This window comes from Furipterus horrens, unplaced genomic scaffold (assembly GCF_987537825.1).
Source record: "Furipterus horrens unplaced genomic scaffold, mFurHor1.1.pri manual_scaffold_4, whole genome shotgun sequence".
Lineage (NCBI taxonomy): Eukaryota > Metazoa > Chordata > Mammalia > Chiroptera > Furipteridae > Furipterus > Furipterus horrens.
This window is the reverse complement of record NW_028327174.1, coordinates 199,543,660-199,570,492: the sequence shown is the minus strand read 5'-3', so window position 1 is coordinate 199,570,492 and position 26,833 is coordinate 199,543,660. Positions and strand designations below refer to the sequence as shown.

At 55.8% G+C, this 26,833-nt stretch overlaps 1 protein-coding gene across 3 annotated transcripts in view; it reads right to left on the bottom strand.

Moving 5' to 3' along the window:
• Positions 1 to 251: 251 nt before the first annotated feature.
• The window catches only part of LRRC8A (leucine rich repeat containing 8 VRAC subunit A), a 27,482-nt gene continuing 900 nt past the window's right edge, over positions 252 to 26,833 (bottom strand). For 2 of the 3 annotated variants that reach the window (XM_090274849.1, XM_090274847.1), the window contains exons 2-4: positions 24,036 to 24,142; positions 9,073 to 11,237; positions 252 to 2,029 (exon numbers count right to left, since the gene is read on the bottom strand). In XM_090274849.1, the coding sequence (XP_090130975.1) occupies positions 1,754 to 2,029; positions 9,073 to 11,229 (2,433 nt within the window). In that variant the 5' untranslated portion in view covers positions 11,230 to 11,237; positions 24,036 to 24,142 and the 3' untranslated portion in view covers positions 252 to 1,753. The remainder of the gene's footprint in view (positions 2,030 to 9,072; positions 11,238 to 24,035; positions 24,143 to 26,833) is intronic. The other variant, XM_090274850.1, reaches the window with a different exon arrangement.

The window sequence follows — 26,833 nt, the reverse complement described above, 5'->3', positions numbered from 1 at the left end:
CTTATGAGGGGCCCAAACCACAGGCAACCAGGAGGCAGAGTGCACCGGCTGTGGGATCCCTGGCGGGGCCACACCTGACACCTAGCAGGCGCTCTTCCAGCTCACGCTCACAGGGCAGTGAGAGGAGCAGTGCACGGCCTTGCAAGTACCCTATACTGTACATGGCTACTCAACACGCTAGTGCACAGGGCCCAGGGGGCCTCGGAGAGCTGAGGGAGGGGTCCCCCCACAACACGGAGACCTCCAAAGACTCCTTTCTGTGATAGGTTTATTTGATATTTGAACGAGTCTACACGTTCAGACCCACATGTAACGGATTGCTTCGTGGCTGTCGGAGGCTAGTGTGCGTTATTTCTGAGGATTACATCCAATGACCCGACGCAGAAAACAAAGGGACCAACAGATATGATCATTAAGACAAGAGACGCTAAAATGTGCCTTAGTGTCCAAGCGACTGATCTAAGGCGGGACCCCAGTGACTGATCTAAAGTGAGGTGGCTTCTCACCACCAGGCGCCGAGTCGGCCATGCGGGCCAGGTGCCTGGGACAGAAACTGGAACCAAAACCGGGGCAGCCTCCCCAGCAGGGGCCCCGCCTCCAACAGTGGGTTCCGAAGGACCAGGTGGTGACCTGGCTGATGTAAGCAGCTGAGGCTAGTGGTGGCGCTGGGCAAACTCATGACACATGAGCTGGGGAAGCAGAGTCCTGGTCAGGCGGCTCCTCTTGGCCCCTTAACACCGGGATGAGGGACGGAGGGGATGGAGCACCGTTCGTCCGGGGATTAGCCAGCCCGAGCCTCCTCCCCTCTTGGCAGCTCCAGAACATTCCCCTTGGCCACCAGGCACAGAAACGGGCGCCTGCCAAGACACACGGAGGAGAAGGAAAACAAGCCACCAAAAACAAAACAAGTCCCCACCCGAGGGGAGGGGAGGAACAAACAGAACTCTGGACCAAGGTCGCGCCAGATCCGGAAGACGCCCTGGGGGAAGGACACACAACTCAGCATCCTGCCGCCTGCGCCCACCCTGAGACTCCAACTCACTGGCCTTTAGTGTCTTTTGGTGTTTTTTTTTTTTTCCTTTTTTTTAAAGTTTTTTCTTTTTAATACCCAAACCTTCAATTTTCAAAGCTTAAAAAAATTTTTTTACTTAAAAAAAAATTTCTAAAACGGATGAGGCAAGCCCCAGGCCCGTAGGCCTTCCCACCTGGCGGCCTGCTCTCCCCGCCCCCCCCGGCCGTGCCGACATAGCCCAGCCCAGCACCGCTGGGCGCCCGTCCACAGCTGGGCCCCCCACCCCGGCCACCCTGCCCAAGTCTGTGTGGGCACTGCCTGCTGGCGGCATCGCCGCAGAAGGAAAAGCAGAGCAGCCCACCCGTCCCCAAACACCCCCACTGGAGCTGGGCGTTCCTGGGAATGTGGAAGTTATGAGGAGGGAGGGGCGGGAGGTGGAGGAAAATAAATACCAAGTGCTCCGCAAACTCCGCTGGACCTCGGGCCCCCGGCTCAGCCTCCCGGGAGGAGGCCGACTGCCCAAACACCGCGCTCCGAGACAGATTATAGGTCTCTGAGCTCCCCAACGGGCGCCGGCCCCGGGGGCGTGAGTCTCAGAGGGAGAAAAGGGGCCAGCCCCTCAGTCCTGTGCTGCCCCCTGGCCCAGCTCACACCCAACCCGAGAGGCTGGGCTGGCTGTCCCCGGCTTTCTGGGCTCCTGGGCCCGAGGCGCCCTCGCGGTCCCGCTGCTGGCCGCCCGCTTCAGGCCTGCTCCTTGTCGGCCCGCCACAGCCGCTCCTTCACCTCGGGGGGCAGCGTGTTGAACAGGTCCTCCTCCACCACCAGCCCGCTGCGCTTGAGCAGCGGGCACTCGCCCAGCTCCACGGGCAGGCACTCCAGCCGGTTGCCCCGCAGCTCGATCTGGGTCAGGTTGGTCAGCTCGCCCACCCGCGAGGGCAGCGACTGCAGCACGTTGTTGCCCAGGTGCAGGGCCCGCAGCTTCCGGCACTGGAAGAGCTCTGGGGGCAGCGCCTCGATCTAGAGGGGGGGGAGCAGGAGGAAAAGTGAGGAGGGCCGGCTCCGGGTCCAAGGCTTCCCCTCCCTCCCCAGGGCACCTTCCCTGGGCCCCATTTTAGCTCCCTGGGGCCCCAGCAGCAGCACCATCTGGGCCTAAGTCTGGCTGACTTCCACCTGTACTTTAGGTCTCAGCTCCGCAGTCCCATCCTCCAGGAAGCCTTCCCTGGCGCCCTGGGCAATCGAGGGCACCCACTGATCTCTCAACGGAGAAGCTGCTTGGTCGCCTGTCGCCCCAGGACTGTGGGCTCAGGGCGAGCAGGCCTGGGTCCACCTGGTTCCCACTGTCTCCCACACAGGGCGCCCTAGGAAGCCTAGCGCACCGGCCAGCTACTGTCCATCCCACCCACTCCTCCACCGCCGAGGGCTCACCAGGAGCCAGCCAGGCTGTTGGTCCTCTCTGGTTTAAGGACAACTGAGGAAAGCGGAGAAGCATGCTAAGAAAATTCCAGCCCCTACATGCTGCTGAGAACTGGGAGAGCTCGCCAGCAGGAGTGAGAAGAGCAGCTGTGACAATTCCCCTTCCCGGGGCCACAGTTTCCTCATCGGTCAGGTCACAGGCTGTTCGTGAGTGCATGGAGCCCAGCAGTGGCCACTCAAGAGAGCCCTCCTTCTGAGTTTACAGAATTAGAATAACGGGCAACACGCGTTAGCAGCTTACTACATAGGCAGGCTTGTTCTGACCACTGAAGACTGTCAACTTTCAACCGCTGGAACTACCTGTAAATATTCTGCAAACACTCATCCCATCTTACAGATGGGATAACTGAGGCCCTAGAGAAGCCAACCTGCCAGCAGTTCACAGCTGGAAAGCGGCAGAGCCAAGACTTAAACCTGGTTCAACACACACTTTGCTAAGTGTCCGCACTGTGGGGGAACAAGGCGCAAACATGGGGCCTGAGGGGGGACACGCTATCTGCCAGCACATGGGAAGAGCCCCGTAGTGCCAGCTTCTTCCCTGCCTTCTGCGAGAATCAGCGATAAACATGAGTTCTCACTGAGCCAATCTGTCCTAAAATGACCTACTTCAGATGTGACGGGCAGGAGGGATCCTGCCAGCTCTAAGGTTGCTCTGTCACTGTCCCCATTTTCCTGCTGAGGAGGCCAAGGCCTGGAGAAGGGAAATGGGACATTGCAGAGCCAGAAAGGGTCCAGCGGGATCTAAGCCTGGCTTTCTCTGACTCAGAGCCTGCCAGAGTTCCAGTTCCCCAGACACAGTGCAAGGGGGCCGTGCAACCCTGCACAAGGCCCTCCCCCTACCTGGGCCTCAGTTTCCCCATTTGTAGAATAAAAAGCTTGGACCAGACATGCCTCTTGGCTGGGACCTCCTGGCGGACTTGGACCTCTACCTAATAGGCTCGTGCTCTCTCCAGCCATTTCTGGAAGATGCCCACTTCGGGTCAGGAACTTGTCCTTTCCAACAGGGAAATCAGTGTGGCTATGGCTGGGCAGAGGCTACACTGTGAGGGACACTGTGGCTACTTTTTTAAAGTATATTTTATTGATTGTGCTGTTACAGTTGTCCCAATTTCTTTTCCCTTTGCTCCCCTCTGCCCAGTAACCCCCTTCCCTTCAGCAATCCCACCCCCCTTAGTTCACGCCCAAAGGCCGTGCATGTAAGTTCTTTGGCTTCTCCCTTTCCTATATTATTCTTAACTTCCCTTCTGTCTATTTTGTACCAACTGATTATGCTTCTGAGTCCCTGCACCATTTCCCCATTTCTCCCCCTTCCTCCTCCCAGCTAATAACCCTCCAAATGATCCCCATACCTATGATTCTGTTCCTATTCTGGTTGTTTGCTTAGTTTTTGTTTTTATTTTTTTAGATTCTGTTGTTGATGGTTGTGAGTCTGTTGTCATTTTAATGTTCATAGTTTTGCTCTTTTTCTTAAGTCCCATTAACATTTTATATAATAATGGCTTGGTGATGATGAACTCCTTTAGCTTTACCTTGTCTGGGAAGCACTTTATATCTGCCCTTCCATTCTAAACGATAGCTTTGCTGGATAATCTTGGTTGTGGGTCCTTACTTTTCAGCCCTTTGAATACATCTTGCCAGACCCTTCTTGCCTGCAGTTTCTTTTGAGAAATCAGCTGACAGTCTTACAGGAATTCCTTTTTCTTTTCTCTTGTTGCTTTTAAGATTCTCTCTTTTTCCTTAACCCTTGGCATTTTAATGATGATGTGTCTTGGTGTGGTCTTCTTTGGGTCCAGCTTGTTTGGGACTCTGTGGTTCTTGGACTTGTATGTCTATTTCCTTCACCAAATAAGGGAAGTATTCCTTCATTATTTTTTTCATATAAGTTTTCAATTTCTTGCTCTTCCTCTTCTCCTTCTGGCACCCCTATGATTTGGATGTTGGCACTTTTAAAGTTGTCCCAGAGGTTCCTAAACCTCTCCTTGTCTGTCAAGTCTGTGAACATCTTTATCACCAGTTTTGAACTCTGCTCATCTGTTAAGTTGGCTATCTCCTCGTCGCTTAGTTCTCCCACTGGAACCTTGATCCGTTCCCCAGTTTGGGCCATACTTCTCTGTCTCCTCATTCTGACAGGCTCCTGTGTGTGTTTGCCTCCACATCCCAGGTAGAGCTGTCACTCCTGTTACATTGTAAGGGGTGGAGCCTTAGGTATTCGTCAGTACAGGGCCACCAATTTCGCCACAGTTGTGGCGCAGTGTGCGGGGGAGGGGTCTGAGAGGGAACAATGCCACCTTCCCAGCACTCGTCCCTTTTCCAGGCACCTCTGTATGCAACTAGTGCCCCTCTAGCTGTTGCTTGGTGATAGTTCCCAGAGTGAGTGGGTTTGCGGATGTTCTAGGATCGCGAAGGCCCTTTAAACAAGCGGACTCTGCTGAGAGACGGGCAGTTTCTGCCTCTGCCCCAACCCCCACGGGTCTGCACAGTCAGAAGCAATGAGGCTTTGTCTTCCCCGGCGCTGGAACCCTGGGCTGTGTGATCTGGCCTTGGATAACTTCCCAGGTTTCTCTCCCTACTTTTAAAATCAATGATGGTGCTTCCCACTGGCGGCCATAGCTGCTGTCACTGCCGCTGCCACACCTCATCCTCTCCGCCCCGGCTCCGCCCCTCCTCCCTGTCTGGATGAGTATTTCTCTTTATTTCTTTGTTTGTTGGACTTCCATGCAGTTTGGTTTTCTGGTACTTCTGGTTGTTGCTTTTTTAGTTTTGAGGTAGTTGTTATTCTTTCTTCGTTGTGGAGGGAGACGCAACATGTCTACTTACACCTCCATCTTGGCTGAACTCCCACTATGGCTATTTTAAAAGGAGACTCCCGACATGAGCTTCCAAAATTGCCACTGCTGTGCCCAGGTCAACAGGGCCAAGTTCAGGGACATAAAGGTGAGAGGGCAGATGGTACATGGGCTCCAGCAGTACTGAGGGGACAGAGCCTCCCAGGCACCCCACCAACAGTGGCCCCCTCTGATGACAAAGACAGGGTCAGAGCAGCAGGACAGGCTCCAGCTGATGAGTCGCAGAGCTGGGGTTCACATGCAGAGCTCCCTCCTGGAAACCCCCTCCCCAGAACACCCCCTACCCCAGCCAGTGAGCTCTCTCCAGAGAAAATAAAGAAGGTGCCTTCAGTGAGTCAGCACCCCACCATGGCCACCCCTGTCCTTTGGACCTGTCCTTCTTCCCAAGATGTCGCTTTATCTGCTGAAGCCTTGAAGTTCACATCACTCCCAGTCCCGCTCTGTCCCACCTCCTCAGGGACCTCAGTGCTGCCTGATCAGTACCAAAGGGGTCTCAGGTCTACCTGATCTTTGGAAAAGACAACCACCCAGGAGCCTCTCGGGGCTGCTCCATCGTTCTCCAACTTCCCAACAAATACCTAGACAGAGACCATCTCTCTTCAGCCCGCTGTGATCCAGCTTCCGTCCCTATCTACCCTTGAAACTCTCTGGCCAAAGTCACCAACTGTCACTCCTAATTCGCTGGACCCAAACCTGTTCTCCTTGCACCTGACTCCCTCACGCATCATGAGCTCTGCCTGGCCTTGCGCTTCCACCGTCCATCCTGAAGGGTCCAGCCAGACTTCCCTCCTTCCTTGTCTGGCCTCTCACCCTGGTGATCTTGTCAAGGATCCCTCTCGCCCATGAGCCCCAGGGCGGTGATACCTTGAGCTTCAGGCTGGCTCAACACGGCGTCTTGGACATCCCAGGGCCCCAGACACCCCACACGGGGCATACGGCCTCCCCTCAGAGAGCCTGTGTCCTGTCTCCATGACCAGGTGAGAAACCACGAGTCGCCCCAGGCTGCTCCCTCCTCCTCTCTTCCTACCCAGCCCCTATCTTGTGGGCTCTACCTCCAAAGTCCCATGGAAACCCCATGTCTCCCCACCCCCGGTGGTTCCGCCAGTGCAAGCATGCCCCCTCCCCTGCGGCCGTACACAGTTTCCATTGGCTGCCGACTGCTCCCCTTGCCCCCCCACCCCCACACCGCGCAGGAGCCATCCCTACGCTGCAGGTCAGCCTGCTGCTCCAGCTACTCCTCAGCAAGAGTTCAGTGAACGTTTGCACTGAACGAAAAGAGCCAAAGTCCCTGTCCTGAGGGCTCAGGGCCTGGTAAGAGGAATGGACATGAAATAAACAAAGATTTAATCATTGAAAGGGAACTGGGAAGAACAGGATGCTCCTTCCAGCCCTTCAGGGGAAAATCCAAATTCCAGGCTGGCTCACTCTTCCTCCTTCACCGCTTTCCGTTACAACAGGGACAGAACCTACCAGACTCCTCCTCTCCTCTCACCTAACCCCTCATCTTCCTGCAGGGCCAGGTGCAATGTCCTTCCTCCGGGAGGCTGGCCAGCACTGGGTTAGTCTGGGCGGAGGCCACTCTGTGCTCCAGGAGCCTCACGTCCCAGCGTGGGTCTTGTCACACTCGGTGCTTAGTATCTTTCCCCACGCGTCAGTGAGCTCAGGATGGGCAGCTGTGGGCCTTGTTTGTCCCTGTGTCCCCAGTATCTCCATGCTAGGAGGGCTCAAAAGACAAATGCCAAGTCAATGAACAAATGAGTACGTAAATGAATGAAAGAGTGGACAAAAGAGTGCTTGCTCTGTCAAGGTACTCCTTAGCATGAGTTTAAACCTGGGAGAACGGTAGTCAAAGGCCCCGGTGGCCCACAAGGAGCCATCAGATCTCTGAGGACGGAGAGGAGCCCCAGGTTAAAAGGAAGAGCCTGGCTAGGAACTGACCCAAGTGAGCTCTTTTCCCTATAAGGCCTCTGGCATTCCAGGAGGCAGGGACAGGATGTGATTAATCTGTGCCATAAACAGGGTGTCAGAGGGTCTCCCTCCTGGGGACAGCATGCCTGCCTGCCGCCAGCTCCTTTCCTGAGGGGTGACGTCAGCCAACAAACGTGACCTAACAGGCATGCTTGGGGTGAGCGACTGGGGGTGGAGGGCTGGCTGCTGGCTGCACCCTCCTCCCGGCAGGAAGGACCGTCAAGCCCCAGTGCCCGCATAGCTCTCTGACAGCACAGCCATTCCAAGGGCCATGGGATGACCACAGCCGACCCAGCTCCAGGGGCTCTCTGGCCCCAGGCTGCGTCCTGTAGTCAAGAAGGGGCTGGCTTTTCTCTGTGCTCTCCAAATATGGCTTCTCTGCAGCAACCCAATTTTCCTGGTCAGTGAGCCTGTCCCAGGATCTGGGGGCAGATTCTCCAGGGTGGAGCAACCTGGTGTCTGACTTTCTCCCCTGTTCGTTCTCACGGGTACGCACAGTCCTAACGCGGGGGAGGCAAACAGGACTTGTCATCATCTGACATATGGGGACAGGCTGGTTTGCAGTCAGAGGCTCAGGGAAGAGGGGAAGGGAGCCTCTCAGCGGCACGCCGGAGTCTCCCATCTGCCTGACACTGGGGAAGGGCCGGGACACAGGAGATGCCAGGAACCCTGTGCCCTGCACAGGGCTGACACAGCAAGCGCTTTCTAACCAGGGAGGCCGCTCTAGGCCACCGCCTTCGATGGAGGCACAGAGGCGGTGGCTGAATGCCCCGCCCCTGGCCACAGAACTCCATCCCCACCCACCTCTCGGAGTCTCCACCCTGGAAGTAGAGACCTACGGGGGAGGGTGGTATAAGGGGACTAAATGGTAATGGGAAAAAAAATACAATAAAAATTAAAGAAAAAAGTAGGGACCCAGAGACCTGTTATTTCCATTGTCAATCTCCCTGCAGGTCCCCAGGAGGGGGAGGGAGGGGGAGGTCCCCCCGGCAGCTGTGGCTTCCCTTTTACTGCAGAGGCCAGACCACAAAGCCACAGAAGCACCCTGCCCTCTGTGGAGGGGCCTTGGGTGGGGGTCTTCCCAGGCCAGGCAAGGGACTGGAGCAAAGAAGACCACAGCACAGGGACTACCCACTGTCTCCAGGGTGTGGTCTCCCACACTACCGGCCCCAAACGGTTTGCACAATTTCCTCTCGAGAGAGACAGGTGGTGACAAGTCAGCCCCAACCAAGCCTGACTGCCCTCCGCCACCCCCAGATGCAGAGGGGAGGCGTGGAGACAGTTTGGCTTCCCCTCGGCAAGTAGCAGCCACCACCACGTAATTCCTGTTCCTGGTGGCCCCAGACTGGCGCTTCAGCTCCAAATCTGGTCCGGGACAGCATCGCTAGCTCCAAGCTGAGTACCGCCTCCCGCAACCCCGCTAAGAGGCAGAGGGAAAACCACACACCTTGGATCTCCTGCCCATGAACATCCCTGCCTATGAGAAACCCATGCAAGGGCACCTTGGGGACAGACCCCGGCTGACCACACACTCCCTCCTGGCAGGAGAACTCCGTAGCATTCTGTGGTGGAGACCGGCTCCCAACCCCAGACATCTGATTTGGCAGGTCTGGAGTGGGGCTCGGGAAATCTGAATTTTTAAACGCTCCTCCCAGGCAGTTTTGGGAGCCACAGGTGAGGTCCTGGGACACTGGGCCTCCTGAGTACCCCCACCACGGGCCATGAGCAGCCCACCCGCCAGCCCACACGCAGAGCCAGGGCAGGGCCACTCACCCGGTTGGCCGTGACGGCCAGGTTCTGGAGGTTCTGCAGGAGGCCGATGTCAGCGGGGAGGAAGGTCAGGTTGTTGTGGCTGAGGTCTAGGTAACGCAGCTTGCGGCAGTAGAAGAGCTGGGGGGGGATCTTCTCGATCTTGTTGCGGTTCAGGTAGAGGCGCTCGAGGTTGGTGAGGTTGCCGATCTGGATGGGGATGTAGGCGATGTGGTTGTACCACAGCTTAAGGCAGGTGAGGCGGTGCAGGTGCTGGAAGCTGATGATCTCCTCGATGGTCTTGAGGTTGTTGTCCTTGAGGTCGATCTCCTGCAGGTTGTGGAGGCTGAAGATGGAGTGCGGGATGCGCTCCAGGTCACAGCGGATCAGCTCCAGCTCCGTCAGGTTCACCATCTTCTTGAGGCTGTTGAGCACGATGAGCTTGGTGCCCTCGTTGTTGATGGACAGCTTCTGCAGGTGCACGCCCACGTCCGTGACCACCTGCGGCAGCTTGCTCAGGTTGCTCTTCAGCCGCAGCACCTTGAGGCGCTTGAGCTCGCGCAGGCCGTCAATGACGATGTAGCGGTTGTTCTCCGCGCTCAGGTTGCCCGTCAGGTGCAGCTCCTCCAGCGTCTTCAGGCTGTAGATCCACAGCGGGATCTCCTTGATGTCCGTGAACTTGATGTGCAGCGCCCGCAGGTTCTCGCGCAGGAAGGCCAGGGCGGGCGCCTCGATCTTGGCCGCTGTGTGGTACAGCCACAGCTCCTTGAGGCCCGTGAGCTGCGCAATGCTGGGCGGGATGGTCACGTCGGGGATCAGCTCCAGCTTCAGCACCTCCAGCTCCACCAGGTCGAACACGGTGTCGGGGATGCCGCTGAGCATGAACAGGTGCAGCTCCAGCTTGTCCTGCGCGTTCTTGGTGAGCCGCTGCCGCAGCTTGTCCAGCGTCCACTCGTTGTTGAGGTTCAGCTGCCGCAGCTTGTTCTCGCTCACCTCGGACAGGAAGACGGCGAAGCGCTTGGAGTAGAGAGGGTCGTACTGGTCGATAAGGTGCAGCATGAAGGCGAAGTCGTTCTTCACATCGGGGATGTCGCTGTAGCTGCTCTCCTCGCGGATCGACTCGAACGAGTACTTCTTGAGGGAGCGGCGCAGCATCCACCACAGCGTGTACATGCAGATGAGGCCGTAGAAGATGACCAGGCTGATGTAGAAGGACGCCAGGATCTTGAAGAGCGTGGCCAGGGGGTGCGCACACCGGTAGGTGCGGTAGCCCGTCAGGCTCTCGATGTCCACGGTGCAGTCCACGTCGAACTTGATGTTGTGCACGTAGTAGACGGTGTAGCAGATGATGAGGATGAACTTGATCACCTTGATGATGGTCTGCCGCATGTAGAGGCGGTACACGATGTCCCCCTCCTCCACGTGGGTCCGGAACTTCTTCACCTTCTCAAACAGGGCCTTAGCCTGCTCCCCCTCCTTCTTGTCCAGCACGCCGGTCTCCGAGCGGTCCACGATGCCCTGCTCGATCCGAGACTTGGTCCGCTGCAGCATGGGCACGGTGGCCTCCACGTCCTCGCTGACGGTTGACGACTTCTTGTCCATGGAGCCATTCATCTTGCTAAAGGCCGGCTTGGGGTCGCTCTCCTCCACCACCGTCTCTGACAGGGCCCGCGTCGTCCAAGGGGAGTCGAAGCACTTGAGCAAGATAGACACAAAGTGCTCCAGCTTCGAGCTGGTGCGCGGGAACTTGAACCAGAAGTTGCTGCAGGCCAGGAAGATGAGCGTGTGCAGCAGCACCAGGTAGGGGAAGTACTTGGCAAACCAGTGCAGACGGTTCTCATAGCACACGGCGTCCACGTAGTTATACTGGTGCCGGTCCAGGTCGTACTTGATGCCTGTGGGGCCCGTGTCAGGGATCGGAAGGATGGTGGAGTTGGGGTAGGAGGCCTCTGGGCCAGCGGCTGCCCAGCCCCGAAAGGAGTCGTTGCAGGAGTCCTTGGTGACCCATTTACAAGGCAGGCAGATCATCTTGTCCTGGGTGACCTGCAGCGTGCCCCCGAAGACGGCGATCATCAGCATGACGATGGAGATGTAGTCGGTGAACACGTCCCACCATGGCTTTAGGATCCGGTACGCAGGCTGTGTGTCCGCAAAGTAGCGGAGCTCTGTCACTGGTATCATGGTTCAACCTAAAAGGGACCCACATGAGGGAGTTACTGTAGGTGGCCTGGCTTTCTGGGACCCGAGGGTCAAGGGGAAGGAGACAGCAGACCCACTGTCCAAAATTTCACCTCCAGTCTAGCTGGGTGTCAAAGCCTTGCCACCCTCAGGGCAGCTCGAGGATGAGCCTTTCTCCAGAGACCACGCGGTCACCAGGGGGCTGGGCCACCACTGCGGGGGAAGGCAGGCAGCTCCCCGTTAAACACAAAGGAAGGTGAGCAGTGCGATCGGGACCCACGCCAGCAGACGTCTCATTCGGCCTCACGTTTCGGCAAGAGCATTCTGGAATTCCCGGCTGGATCCCCTCCTCTCACTGATCACACTGACTGGAGGGGCTTACTGAAACCCCCCGTTCCCTCTGAAGCTGCCATGAAGCTGCACCAGTGACCAGAAGAGATCTCTGCAAAGCATGAGAAAAGTCAAATGGAGAAAAGGCGCTTATTACGGACTCACTTTTGTAAACCGAACAGGGGAGTCTGAAAACTCCTACGTGTGAGCATGTAGTTCTGTCCACGCAGGATTCCAGGAGCACTGGGGGACCCGGAGGACACACACCCAGCAGGTGCACCCAAAGAAGAGCTCCCGGGGGAGGGGACAAGAGAACAAGAGTGTTCTCCGCCCAAAGCAAGATACAATCATGAATATGCATTTATGTAAAATTATCTCTCACTGTGTCCATCCACGCCTGCATATAAAGAAATTAGAAGCGGCAGCGGCAGCAGCAGCAGCGGCAGCAGGATTTCTCTCTGAAGAGCCCAATTCGGCAGGTCTCAGGAAAAGCCGGGAATCTGATTTTTTAACGTGTGACTTCGGTGACACTAATGATTGGTCAAATTTGGGAAACACTAGGTAAGAAGCCACACTCAGGAAGTCCAGCCAGTGACATATAGGAGGCGCGCGACAAAATCAACGTGTGTCAGCAGTCTCATCCGCGGTCGCGCTGCCAAGGCAGGTTGCTCTCGTACTGAGCAGTGCAAGATGAAAGGGATGAAAAAGGTGCTAGATGCCTGGGAAAAAACACAAAGTATAAGGACAGAAGTGAAATCCCCTGTAAAAAGACCATCCAGGGTTACCCACTGTTAACTTTTCTTTTAAATTGATTTTAGATGGGAAGAGGAAGAGAGAGAGAGGCTAGAGACCAAGAGCGAGAGAGAGAGAGACAGTGAGAGAAACACCGATTTGTTGCTCCACTTATCTATGCATCATTGTTGCTTCTTGTGTGCGCCCTGACCAGGGACTGAACCCACAACCTTGGCATACTGGTACAACGCTCTAACCAACTGAGCGACCTGGCCAGGGCCTGTTAACTTTTCAATAAGTGATAACCCTCTCATCCTTTCTATGTATATTTTAAAAATTAAAATTGATTTCACATTACACCTTATTTTTAAATCTAGACTTCAAACCAAGGTTTAAATACCCGTGTTTTGTTTTTTAATATTTTATTTATTTAGAGAGAGAGGGAGAGAAACATGTGTGAGAGATACATCAATTGGTCGCCTCTCGCACACCCCTAACTGGGGACCTGGCCCGCAAGCCAGGCATGTGCCCTGAGTGGGAACCAAACCAGCGACCTTTTGGTTTGCAGACCGGTGCTCAATCCACTGAGCCAAACCAGCCAGGGCTAAATACCCATGCTTTGACAAATGGGTCTGTTTCTCTTGAGAAAGGAACAAGGGTGCCCAGTTTATGGGACGGGGCCACCTTAATTTCATTACTGATAATATAAAGAATGACAACAGTCATGAATGCTTCATAAAACAGGGCCTCCTGTCCTAGGGCACACTGGGATGGGCAGGGAGGACAGGAGGGAAGCAAGGAGTAGGGGCCCTGAGATGGCTGTGTGCCAGGCACCGAGCTCGCCCTCACCATGGGGTCCCCCTCATGGAATCCCTTCGACGCCCGAATGCAGGGCCTACCTTCAGCCCCATTCCACGATGGGGGCATTAAGGCCCAGAGAGGCAGCCACTCTTATCAACCACTTCCCCGCATGGGTCCTTATCACTGTGCGGCCTCTTCTCCACCTGCCTGCTCAGAGACCCCATACACCAGGGGTAGCAACAGCCTGAGCGCAGGGGTGCAGCTTCCCCACCCCCCAGGGCTCCCAGAGCTCGGGTCACCGCAAGGCCAGCAGACATCAGCACTGCCCTGGGCAGGTCACTCCAGCCCAGGGTCAGCCTTCCCGGTGAGGCCAGCGAGGCACAGGCCCGGGGGAGTGCCCGCCCCACAGGAAGGCCCAGGCCGTGTAATGACCTGCTGGCTCCCTGCACCACCCACCCCCGGGAAAGGGGCACTCCGGGGTGGTCGCTGGATCAAGCAGCTGACCTCTAGCTAAGAGACACCAAACATTCAAGACACCAGGACATTCATCCCTCCCTTCCTGGCTCCCCAAGTCCACATCCAGGGGGACACCCAGTCCTTGAGGACCGGAAGGGAGGCCGGAGGGCCTGCACTGCAGAGTCCAGGGTGACAGGTGTGGGCGGGGAGGCAGTTTATGGCCAGGCAGGATGTGGTTGCACCCTCGCTGTTTCGGAGGGGAATGGGTGTGTCCGGAGCCTGGAGAGCACCCTGCCTCACAGGGAGGAGGCGTCTCTGGCCCCCGCTCCCCCGAGCTTTGCACCCGCCGCCTTACTGACCCCAGTTCTGAGGCGGGAACTGCCCACAGCTCCATCTGAGGCTCAGAAAGGCAGGGAAGAGTCCCCTCTATCTGTCCCAGCACGCCTGGCTCTCGCCCCTCACCCTTCGCCCCCCCAACACCTGGTCTCGGAGCACATCCTGGGCGCTGCTCGGCCCCTGGCTCAGTCCCGTGGGGGCGATAAGTGACCAAGGTGTGTCCCCAGCGCAGGGGCCCCTTGATCCAGTGTGTGTGGAAAGGGGTAAGACAGACAGAGGGGTGCCCGGTAACTGGACCCCGTGTGCGGGGAGCGGCAGCGGCTACAGCGGGAGAGGGGCGTGCCCGCCTCGCACTCAGAGGGGCTTCAAGGAGGTGGGTCTTAGGCTTGCAGCCTTCGGTTCTCAGACACGCGGGGCAGGACCCCTCACAGGGCCACTGGGAAGAGTCCACGGAATTTCATGCATTTACAGAGCTCAGTTCTTGTCGCTTGGAAGAGGACCAGATGCTCCTCGGGGGCAGGAGTCGTCAGCACACAGTAGATGCTCAATAAAGTCAGAGGGTCTCAAGAGAGCCCCCGAGAGGAAGACAGGCCCAGCGAGGGCGTGGCGAGGGGTGTGAGCCACCCAGCACGGCAGGGGAGGCAGCCTCAGTTTCGGGCGGGCCTGGACCCCTGGCAGGTAGGGAGCTCCTGGGGCTGGGCGGCTCCCAGTGGCTGAACACCTCAACACCCACAGTTAGAGCAGCTCCCAGCCCCGACGGAGGACTGAGAGCCAGGCCCAGCAGCTTCACACGCCCGGGAGGCGCATGTTTCTTTGGTACCCATTATTTTCCTCAAAAACATTCACTGTAGTAAAATACAGAGAACATAAAATTTACCATCATTAATAGGAAAACAGACACACACAAAATTTTAGTGGGAACAATAAAAATAAAAAATGAAAGCAAAATGAAAAAAATAATTTACCACCATCAACATTTTCAAATGTACAGTTTGGTGCCTTCGAATGTGTTCACGGTGTTGTGCAACCAACACCGCGGTCCGTCCACAGGACTCCTGTCATCTTGCAAAACTGAAACCCTGTCCCCGTCGCACACTGACTCCCTGTTTCTCCCCCCCCCCCCCCCAAGCCCCTGGCAACCAGCACTGTACTTTCTGTTCCTCAGATCTGGTGTTGGGTGTCTTTCTCTTACGTTCGCGGGAGTTCTGTATTCTGCGGTCACACCCCCCCGGGGACCCTGACCACCTTTTACAAACTACATGCACGTCTGCAAGATTCTCTGCTCCCTTCCAGGGGGCCCCTCAGAGGGCGCCGACCCCACCTGACAGCTGCCCGGGCACACTGGGCAGGGGCAGGAGAGTCGGGAAGGGGACAGGTTCAAGGGAGTGAGGACCTTTTCTTCTCGTTATGGAAGGGTCATTGCAGGACTTTTCCTGCAGACAGTGCATCCGTCCCCTCCCTGCACTCAGCCCTCCAGAGAGGTGAGGAAATGGCTTCTCGGCCAGGGCCTCAGTTTCCCTGCCTGGAAGGGAGCAGAGACTCTGTTGCAGATGTGCATGTATTTTGTAAAAGGTGGTCAGGGTACCAAGGGGTTGTGTGATCATAGAATATAGAACTACAAACGTAACAAAAAGACATCCAACAGGAGAAAAAACTGCAAGTGGAAATTAATGTATGAATTCTAAATCTCATTACTAATCAGGGAATGCAAATTAAAACCACCAGATGTCATTTCACTCCCCTGCAATTGGCAACAATGTGGAATTCTTAGAGGGCGGGTGAGGGTGTACAGGTTCTACAATCCAGTAATTTCTCTCTGAGTTACAGACCTGAGTCACTTTGCACATACACGTGAAGCCACGGAAAGGGATGCTCACTGAAGAGTTGTTCTTAACAGCAAAAATTCAGCTACATATCATCATAAGGAGGAAGGATAAACTGCTCTAATCATACACGGAATAGGGAAGCAAAGAAAGTGAATGAACTGCAGGTACATGGACAGACCTCACAAACAAGGTTGGACTACACCCTGGCCGGGTTGCTCAGTTGGTTACAATACTGCCCCCACATGCCAAGGTTGCGGGTTTGATCCCCAGTCAGGGCACATACAGGAATCAACCAGTGACATGCACAGATAAGTGGAACAACAAATCAATGTTTCTCTCTCTCTCTCAAACCAATAAATTTTTTAAAAAATGTTGAACTAAAAACAAGTGATAGAATGATACATACACACACGTTATAAAAGGCTTTCTATAATATATATGAGGGGGAACCTAATAATAAGAATTACCTTCTGGAAGTTGGGCCCCTTGAGTACAGGCTTTCCCTGTTGGTGAGAGTTCTGGGAACCCACATGTATCAGTGCACCAGCTGGCGTTGTTGTGAGAGGCTGCGTTTGGCTTCGGTGAATTATTTTGAAGACACTTTCAACGTGTTTGCCCATTTCATGACGAGTGATTTACAAGTGTACCTGCCCCGATCACTGAGTGTTCAGCAGTTTTTGACCAAAAACATCATGACCCCCGTGCCCCACCCTCCATATTTACCCATTCTCACCCTTTTTTGTTTGTTTATTTCCCTTGATGAAAAAGCCCTCAAAGGGAAACATTTTGCCGATGTGGAAGAGGTAAAACAAAAAACAGGAGAACCACTAAAAGGCATCAAAATCAGTAAGTTCAAAACTGTTTTTGAGCAGTGGAAAAAAGTCTCGATAGGTGTATCGCATCAAGTGGAGAGTACTCTGAAGGTGACTGAAGTTTAAATATGTAAGAATACACAATTTTATAAATTCCAAGGTTTTTTCGTCCCCTTTGATATATCCACATGTAGTGAAGGAATAAAAACATGCATGAACGTCCCCAAAATCAAGATAATAATTTCACTTAGTGGGGGAAGAAAATGGGATTGAAAAAGAGACTTCAATTGTATCTGAAATAATTTGAGAGAACCTGAAGCAATTACTGCAAAAATTAAGGTCTGACAAAGCAAGTCCTAGACACAAAGGTATTTGTTTAGTTATATACTTTTCTGTGTGCTTAAACTATTTCGTACAAAGTTTACCAAAACAAGCATCCTGGCTGGCCCTCTCTGTGGTCCTCACACCTGCCAGGCTCAGCTGGATGCAGCGGCAACTGGACGCAGTTGCCGGGGCAGCAGATTCGGTGCCTCCTTCCAGCTGGCCCGCTGCTCACTGGCACAGCAGCACCCGTGACCTCTGAGGACCCTGCAGCTTCAGCATCACCCCTTCCTGAGCCTGCCCTGCCCCCAGGGAGATGTGGAAGGGGGTAGGGTGCAGCCAGACCCTTCCCACGGTGCTGAACACACAAGTGGTAAGTGGGCCCAGGTTCCTGCAGCTGGACTGGAGCATCCCTGTTCCTGGGAGTCAGATAAGCAACCCCGAGGCCCCGGGCCTCCCCTTGGTGGCAGACAGATCTCAGGGAGTGCAAAGAACAAGAGCTTTGGAGTTCAGGAGACGCAGGTTCAAATCCAGCTCTACCATGAAACAATTCCACGACCCCAGGCAAATTATTTATTACTTAGCTCAAGTCTCTCTTTACAACTTTTTAAAAATTAATTAAATTAAATTTTTAGAGAGGGGAAGGGAGAAAGAAAGAGACGGAGAGAAACAACGATTGGCTGCCTCGCACGCGCCCCCAACTGGGGACTTGGGGCGCAACTCAGGCATGTGCCCTGACCGGGAATCAAACTGGCGACCTTTTGGTTTGCAGGCCACCGCTCAACCCACTGGGCCACACCAGCCAGGGTTCTTTTTACAACTTTAAAATAAGAATAAATAAATAATAATAATGGAGCATCGTCCCATACACCAAAAGGTTGCGGGTTTGACCCCTAGTCAGGACACATGCCTGGGTTGCGGGTTCTATCCCCAGTCAGGGCATGTACAGCAGGCAACCGATCAATGTTTTTCTCTCACATCAATATTTCTCCCTTTCTCTCTCTCTCTTCCTCGCTCTCTAAAATCTGGTAAAGATTTTAAAAAAAGAAGAATGCTACCTATGTCAGAAATCTATATACAGTGACCAAAAAGAAATGCTGATGAGTATAAAAATGTATGAGCAATGAGAGGAGCCAGTCACAAAAGGACAAATACTGCTGTGAGGTCCCTGGAGTGGTCACATTCATAGAGACAGACAGCAGAACGGTGGGTGCTGGCGTGTTTAATGAGGACAGAGTTTCAGTTTGGGAAGACGGAGAGAGTCCCAGAGATGGACGATGGTGATGGTTGTACCACATGAATATAACTTAATCACTGAACTACACACTTAAAAATGGTTAAGATGGTGAATTTCATGATTTATACATACATATGTGTGTGTGTGTGTATGTGTTTAATCCTCATCTGAGGATATGTTTTTCTTCCATTGATATGACAGAGGAAGGGGGGGAGAGAGAGAAACATCCATGTGGAGAAACATCGATCAGCAGCCTTCCTCATGCACCTCGACCAGAGTTCGAACCCATGACCCAGGTATGTGCCCTGACTGGGAATCAAACCTGCAACCTTCCGGTGCATGGGATGATGCTCCAACCAACTGAGCCACCTGGCCAGGGCACATGTTATGTATATTTTACCTCAATTAAAACAATTAGGAAAACACATATAATCGCGTTCTTGTATTAAAAAAATTAGATCAGTAACATACTTATTACTGTATGCATAGAAAAATCTAGAAAGCTATACACAGAACTACATGTGGTTAAATTCAGAGGTACAAATTTAGAGGGCTCTCTACATTACACATTCTTCTATTATTTAAATTCGGTACTTTTATAAGTAGGAAAAAACCCTGGGGGAAAAAGGCAAAGGCCTTCCTCACTGTGTGGTTTCTGAGGCCCCTAAGAGCTTACAAGAAGTGCCTGCCACCTCCCGTGTTAGAGAAAGGTCAGGCGCTCCCGCTGCCCTGCGTAGCAGGCCCACGTCCGCAGGGCACCGTGCCCCCTGCAGGGAAGCAGTGGCGGAGGGGGGGGGCCGCAGAGCTCAGAACCACAGCTTCTCCTCTCTGAGCCTCAGTTTCCTCAGCTGTCAGGGGGACTGTCACAGTAGCTGTCTCAGAGGCTTATTTTGAGAATGAAAAATAAGACAATGTATATCGTGCCAACCCCGTGTGGCACAGAGGAAGGCGCGCTATAGTTACAACCCAGCTGTCACGGCAGAAAACCCTCCCAGAATTCAGGGGGGAGACACCCAGGTGAGGGCCGAGCTGAAAGCACGAGCCCCTACGGCCCAGGCCAGACACCCAGAGGCCCCCAGAAGCTGCAGGGCTCACGCAGCCATGAACTTCTGGGGCCCCTCCTGGCTCGGGACCCCAGGAAAGGACAGGGGGTAGAGAGCGGGCATTCTGCTCCCAGCACCACCCCCTGGGTGTCACGCCTGGTTCCCGTTGTTGATTTCCTCCTGAAGCTTCTTATGGACAAAGAAAGGCCACGCTGCCTGCTTAGGCCCAGAGGAAGACCACCCAGCAACCTCCACCCCCGCTGCGGCCTACGGAGGTTTGGCGCCCACACCTGAGCCGCGGCAGCAGGCAAGGCAGCGGGGAAACGGAGCACAGAGCGCCTTTTGTTGAGGCCCCAGAAGAGAGGCTGGGAAACCTTCCCAGGCAGGAGGGAAGCGGGGCCTGGCACCCCTCCTGTACCACAGTGAGAAAGGCTGTCCCTCCAGCACTCTCCCAGGCAAGGGGGCAGGGCCATTCCGGAGGGGCCCCAGGAAGACACTGGGTCACTGGCCTTGTCCAGGGAGGGCTCTGGGCTCCTTAGTCAGCGCCCTCAGGCTTCCTTTGGTCCCAGAGCCAGGAGGGAGGATATGACCGTGTCCTGTGGTGAACGCGGTCCCCACCCCCACGCAGGGCAAAGCCCTCCAGGCCCCCACACCCAGCTGCAATGAGTCAGCGGCTGAGGGCTGGGGGTGCTGCCTGGCCTGGCACTCTTCCTGGGGAGAAGGGCACTCCCTCACTTCCCAGGGAAAGGAAAAGGGGAAACAGTCTGGGCCAGAGGAGGGAGGGGAACAAGTTTCAGTCCCAAACTGCTCTCACATTTGCACTGGGCCTTCCAAACAGGCTTGTCTTCCTGTGGCCTTTTAAGGTCAGGGCCTGCCTTTGGGGTACAGGGTGCCAGGTAAGGGACACCCACCTTGGGCCTCCCCCACTGGGAGCCAAGCACACAGCAGCAGGAGGCCGAGCTGAAGTGAGGGCTGCCCCCCACCCCTCCGCGCTGCCATCAGAGCGGCTGGGTACTGACATTGCAGCCAGCACTCCCTGGGCCTCAGCACCCCCATCTCCACGCAAACCCATATGGTGGCTCCCATGTGTGGCCTCAGGAAAGTTGCTTCATCTCCCAGGGCTCCAGTTTCCTCATCTGTAAAATTGGCTGATGAGTCCATTCCTGATAGGGCAGTGAGGAGGATTAAAGGGGGCAGTCCATAGGAACTTGTGGCCCATGCCTCCACGGAGCAGACTCTAACGTTAGCCGCTGTTACTCCCGTGGCAAGTTTTATCAGTGCCTTTAAGGGTCTGAAGTCTGAGGCCCAGAGAGGTTAAGTGACCTGCCCAGGGCCACAAAGCTAGATGTGGGAAAGATCACCCCAGATCTGGCGTTCCATTGTGCCAATCTGCCTCATAGGCAAGCTGGTCTCCTGGGCCTAGCCAGGTTCCCAGACCCCTGGGGATGCTTCCTGGGACAAGGCCCCCTTTTCCTGAGCAGGGCTTGGAAACGTCTCTACAGGGAACCCCAGCAGGCCACGTCAAGATACTTCTGGCTCTCTCAGGTACAGCTTTAAGAAAACTCTGGAAGGGAGCCCAGCTCTATATTTAGGCCCAGAAGCCAGGGGTTGGGTCTGGGCCTGCCGGGGCAGAGTGGCCTTAGAGACAGGTTTTGATCTGCTGTAAAAACCAGCACTGCCTTCTAGACAGGTTACAAAATGTGGGCAGGAGCACCCAAGGGACGCCGAGATCCAGGGGACTGGGACTGCGGGGGCCTGGCTGCAGGTGAGATGCCTGTTGCCCGCTCTCTGGGCAGGAGGGGCTGCCCCCTGGGATGCTGACCCAAGGCATCAGCTGGGAGATGCGCAGAGCAGGATTCCCACGAGGCCCCGCCCCTGGTCAGCGTCACTGTCACCACACCGGCTGTCGGAGGGCGTGAATTTGGCAGCGACGCCTCTGAGGACATCCAGGTGGCATGTGAGAGCTGTGGAATTTTACTGCCACCTTCACGGCGGTGCAACGTTACTCCAGGCAAGAGGCTTTACTGCGGGTGTCTATTTAATTTTGAGGTTTTAAGCCCTCAAGAGATGTTTAAATGCAGAACTCGGTACAAATGCAGGAGGAATGCACTGGGGGAGAAGGCAGGGGATGTCCGTGGCTGGGAGTAATCGCTATTCTAGGCGCCTCGGCCCCACACACCCTTGACGAAAGAAAGTTAAATCTTCCCGCGCACCCCCGCCCCACCTACGGGGAGGTCACTAAAACCCCCGGTACCGAGGGAAGCTCAGCCGGCTCCTACACCAAGGGTGCCAGTTCTGGTGGCAGAGAAACTCCGTCACTAGAGGTGGGGACCCAGGCTGGAACGGTTGCCCTGGTCAGTGTTTCCCGGCGTGGCCTGCAGGCCCCCGGCTTCACGATGGCCTGGGGAGCTTCTTCAAAGTGCAGATCCCTGGGCCCGGCCCCAGGCTCTGCCTGCAGGTCTGTAGTGGTGGGCTCAGGGGAGACCACGCTCCCAACAAGCCCCCAGGAGACTCTGATGCACCCCCAAGCCCAAGCACCCACAGAAAAAGAAAAGGGGAAGGCGGGGTGAAAGCACAGGCTGCAGAGGAAAACAGAACAGGTTTGAATCCCGGCTTCACCACTGAAACAACACTGGGCTGGAGCACTCGCCCCTCCGAGCCTTGGCCTCCTGGCCTGTAAAATGGTGGCAGTGACCTAGCACAGTGCCTAGAGCACAGACGGCGGCCCCGAAGGTCCTGCTGCTGGAAGGAGGGGGGGCAGAGAAGCCAGCTCCCAGGGCCCTCTGCCAAAGCGTCCGTGAGAAGGAAAGAGGCTCCGGGGAAAGGACGAGAGGGAGAATCACAGGATAGGGAGGGGGTCGGGCCAGGGAGCCCGAGAGCCCTGCCAGGTGAGGGCGACTCTGGGCACAGAGCTCACCCCCAGCTCAGTCCTGCCAAACCGCTCTTCTTCCCACAAAACCGGCTGGCAGGCCGCATTCCCTCCTGCCGAAACCCACCCTGAGGGCATTTGTGCCCCGACAGAGCATCTTTGGGCCCAGGCCGAAGGGCAGTCCCTCCACCTTCTCACCTGCCTGCCCCACCCTCCAGATTAAAACCCAGAGAGAGCACTGCAAGGGAAAGGGAACCGAGGTTTCTGCCAGGAACCACCAAGGTAAACTGAGTCAGGGCCGGACTCAGGCAAACGCAACAACTTGTGAGTGTCCCCTCAATCCCCCAACCGACCCCGGCCCCAGGGAGACCGGGAGGCCAGACGCTGGAGGCCAGACCTCTCAGGCCGGCCTGCGCCATTCTCTCCACGCCGTCCCTGGCACGGAGGAGGAGGAGGAATTCTGATCCCAGATAAGCAGGACCTGCTGTTTCCTGCCCATCACAGGCCAGAGCCTTCAGCTCGGGCCTCGCCTCTCTGTAGGACAGTTTCTCAAAACCAACAGGAAACTCCTGCCGGGCAGGGCCCAGCGTTGCTACCCTTGTCCCAATAAATAGGAGAGTCAACAAAATCGCACACCAGGCATTTCACACTTTGCTCTGCTGCCGCCAGTACCCCAACCCTCTGCTCAAAAGACCCCGTGGTGAGGCAAGGGAGCAATGTGGGTGGGAGCCAGAGCGGGGACATTCTGACAGGACACACGCTCCCAGATCTCCCCCTGCCTGGGAGTAACCACTGCTGAAGCAGGAGCGAGCTGGGGGCAGCAGCTGCAGCAGGACTTGCTTTGGGATGAGTGAGCAAACAGTAATAACACACGGGAAGAACACAGCCCACCCCACCCACATCGCTGGAGAGGGGGATCACAGGAGACGTTCACTCTCTGTATGATGTTAAAACCAAGATACTATCAAAACATAATGAACATGCAACTTTGCTGGTAATTACAAAAAAAAAGAATAAGATCATCATTTCTTTAAAATCCAGGCTAGGGAGAGCCAAGGCTTCCTTAACAAAAAGCCGAGGTGGGAGGTGAACGCAGGGGCCTCAGGCACGAAGCAAAAGACTTTGGCCCAGGATTCCAGGATCAGGTTCAAGTCCCAAGTCCCTGCCTTCCTTATGAGTTTGGGTAACTTGCTTCCTCCGTCTCAGCCTCAGTTTCCACATCTGTACACAAGGGAGGAAGGCCACTGCCTGAGCTTCCTCGTATGATCAAAGGTCATTGGTAAGGGTGTGTTTCCCAAATTACAAAGCTGCCATGATAGGGAACACGCTCTGGGACACACACTCAGCTGCGTGACTTTCCCTGCATCACCATGGGAGGCAGGCACTGATGTCATCCCCTTTGTGTCGATGAGGAAACTGAGCTCACAGAGGTAGTGGCTGGTCCGCAGTCCCTCAGGGAGCAGGAGAGACCAAAGTGCTGGTCCTACCAGTGCTCCTCCTGCCTTTGGGAACTGCTTTCCGGAGTGTAGGCTGAGAACCCCAGGCCCCACAGAGGTCCACCCACATGATCCAGCAAGTGTGGGAAACACGACCTGCTAGTTCCCTCCCAGAGACGTGTCACGCTCCCGTCACTGCTCCCAAGGCTCTGAGAAGTCCTGCAGCAAGGACAAGGAGCTGCCGTTTCACACAGCGGCCAAAGAAACTGGCGTCGCACGGAACACACCCTGGGAACCGTGGCCACGCGACAGCATCCACAGCCGCCCGGCCTGACAGGCCTGGGCCGAAGGAGGGAAAACAGAGGGTGGCAACGAAACTGAACCCTGGCATTCGAAGACTACAGCAACCAGATACGGTTCAGCGGGCCACTGGGTCGGGAGGAGCAGGAAGAACTGTCTTCTGCCACCTCTGCCCTAGCTGCCCTGGACCTATAGGGAGAAGAGTCAAGGGCTGCAGAGACGAGGAGATACTGCCCTTTGCTCCCCGGGCTGGGGGAGGCACCTGGGCAAGGCCGTGGCTGGCCTGGAGGGAGAGGGGCCCAGTCCTTACCCCCGGGACGGCTCTGCTATCTGCGTGCTGGCTGTCGGTGCTGAGGCTGGCCCACTTCTGTCTGGGCAGGGTCCTGGCATTTCTTTCGCTCCATGGAAGCTGCCTCCCTACGAGGAAGCAAGAGCTACTGTCAGCAGGGAGGTGTATGACTGTCAGAGCTACCTGCTGTGCCGCCAACATTTTCTGAGTGCCAGGCCCTCAGCGGGGCTCTGGGGTGACAACAGAGAACCAGACAGCCTACTGGGGAGATGCCAAGCCAACAGTTACAACTGGTTCTTGGGAGCACAGGCCTCTGCTGCTGGGAACCCAGAGGCCATGGGAACATGGAAGAGACACTAGACCCACCCTGTGGGGCTCAGGTAGGCTCCCAGGAGAAGGCGTTAGCTGGGCTGAGGAAGAGTAGGAGTTGGAGAAAGCATTCCGGGCAGGGAGGAACAACACGTTTGCCTGGAAGGGAAAGAACACAGCATCTAGAGAATGCTGAGTGATTCAACCTGGCCAGATCCAGGGCTGGAGGTGGGCTGTGGAGAGAGATGCGCTATTGTAGGGTGAGCCAGATCCAGGCAAAGACAAATCCTCAGCCCAGACGCATGACTTCAACTCAAACACAAAACCCAACCATCATCTACGAGTCAAGAGGCTTTTAGTGAGCATCTACTACATGCCAGCGCTTTGCTCAGAAACAGCCACGAGTGAGAAAGACAAGTGAGCAGGGCGGGGACAGATGTGTACTCGAACTACAACGGGGGGGGGGGGGGGGGGGGCACCTAAATCAGCCAGGACCTGGGAGCATGGCCCGTCTATCAGGGAAGGAGCAGCGGGGGAGAGGAGTGGGGCGTGCAGGCAGACAAAGGAACTTGAAAGATTCTAGAGGGCTTGTGGAGCCTTTCAACCATTTATTTCACGAAGCCTTATCACGCCTACTCAGCGCTAGGCCCTGTGCTGGAAGGAAAGAGGCAGAAGACAGTCTCCAGCCTCACGGGAGACAATAACCCAGCAATCCCACGCAGGGTGATAGCAACCAGGCAGAAAAGCACCCAGAGCTGTGAAGCCCCAGGGGCCATCGAAGGCCAGCCTCTCCCCCTGCCCCACCCTCCTTGGCAAGGATGGGGACACCCACTAGGCAGTTTAGTGACTTGCCTGTGGCAGATCCAGGACCAGAACTCTGGCCTCTAGACTCCTTGGAACTGATTCTTCTACTCCTTCCTCTTCTAGGAAACACACACATTCACCCAGAGCTAATGGCTCTTTGCTCTGGGCTGCCTCTGTAATGTTTCTATTTTTGAGCTGTAGCAACGTTTTCCTGTCTGCCTCTCCCCCGGAATGCAGCTCAGAGGCGGCCCAGGACCTGTGTTCTAGCGCCATTCCTGAACCACGCCAGGCACTTCCTAAAGGATGGCTGAGTGAATAAATGAATGAGTCGGGATGGAGAGAGAGTGTGCGCAACTCTAAGGTTCCACATCCATCCCGCCTGACTCCTCATGAGGTCTTAGACTGTGCCTGTGCCTCAGTGTCCCCATGTAACAACCTGGCATCATCTGCACTCTCAGGAGTCAGAAATCAGGCTGATTCCTTCCCTTTAACTCCTACCGCAGACATCCAGGCCAGGCCAGAAGCAACCCAACGCCCAGCCACGTCCCTGAGCTCTGACCTACTGGGGTAACCTTCAGGAGCCCTCCTATCTGGCAAGGCCACTCCAAGGCTGCAAAGGAAACCATTTCCTCTTGGGTGTGCCCAAGGGATGGAGTACGAAAGCATCTGGATGAGTTCTGGAGGGGGAATCACAACCATTTCTTAAGCCCTGGCTCTGTGTCCCACGGTCCCTGGGAGCAGAGGGGCACTAGATGCAACCTCAAAGAACCTCTAAAACCGGGAAGACATGGAGGCAGAGGCGATGCTATTCACGCCCCAGCATGTCTCCAAAAGCCAGACCTCCAGCGTAAGGATTCTGCCCTCGCCTCCCCGGGTGAGCCAGGAGAAGACTTGACCTTCACGAAGGCAATGCCAATGTGAATGAGCCCCGGGCACTGCCCAGTCCCTCTGAACGAACTCCCACTCCTCCACCCCTACACAGGAAGTATCACCCACGGCAGCCCTCACCTTTCTGCCTCCAGTCTGCCCGTCCCAGGGGGCGGGATACATTTGGGCAGGGCTTACATGGACTCCTAGTGGGAAAGGTGGGAGAGGCCCTTGGGAGGCTTTCAGCTCCTCCAAATCCCCCTTCCCTCGACACACTCTCTCCCTCCTCATCCTCCAAAGGCTTCCTGGGGTGGGGCAGGGAAGAGGTAGGTCAGGGGAATGTGGTCACCCAGGGACGGCCCCACCCTTTTAGCCAGGAGGCTGTGGACACCCCCCAACCATCTCTCCTTTCCAAAAAAGGCAGCAGTTGCATCAGCTGAGAAGCAGCCCACTCTTGGTTCACTCCAGGCCAGATCGAGGGAAGAAGCGGCCGAGGAAAGCAGCAGAACCGTCACGGACCACCAGGATCCCGGGCTCGGTTCCTTCAGTCGGGGAGCCAGCTCGGCGGGACCCCCAGCGCACCCGCAGCGGTCCCAGCCCGGCCCTAATCAGACCTGGCCCTGAGGCCCAGACCCAGGACCCCAGCCCAGACAGGCCCCAAGAGTCTAGCCAAGGACCCTTCCTCTCCAAGTCGAGGCACTGTTCCCGCCGGGCCCAGAAGAGGGAGGGGCCCAAGGGGAAAAGAGGGGTCAGGAGCCCAGAAGAAGGGAGCGGGGCGGGGGGGCGGATTTGAACATGAAAAAGAGCTGGTAAGGAGAGCGCCCCGAGTGGGACCTCCA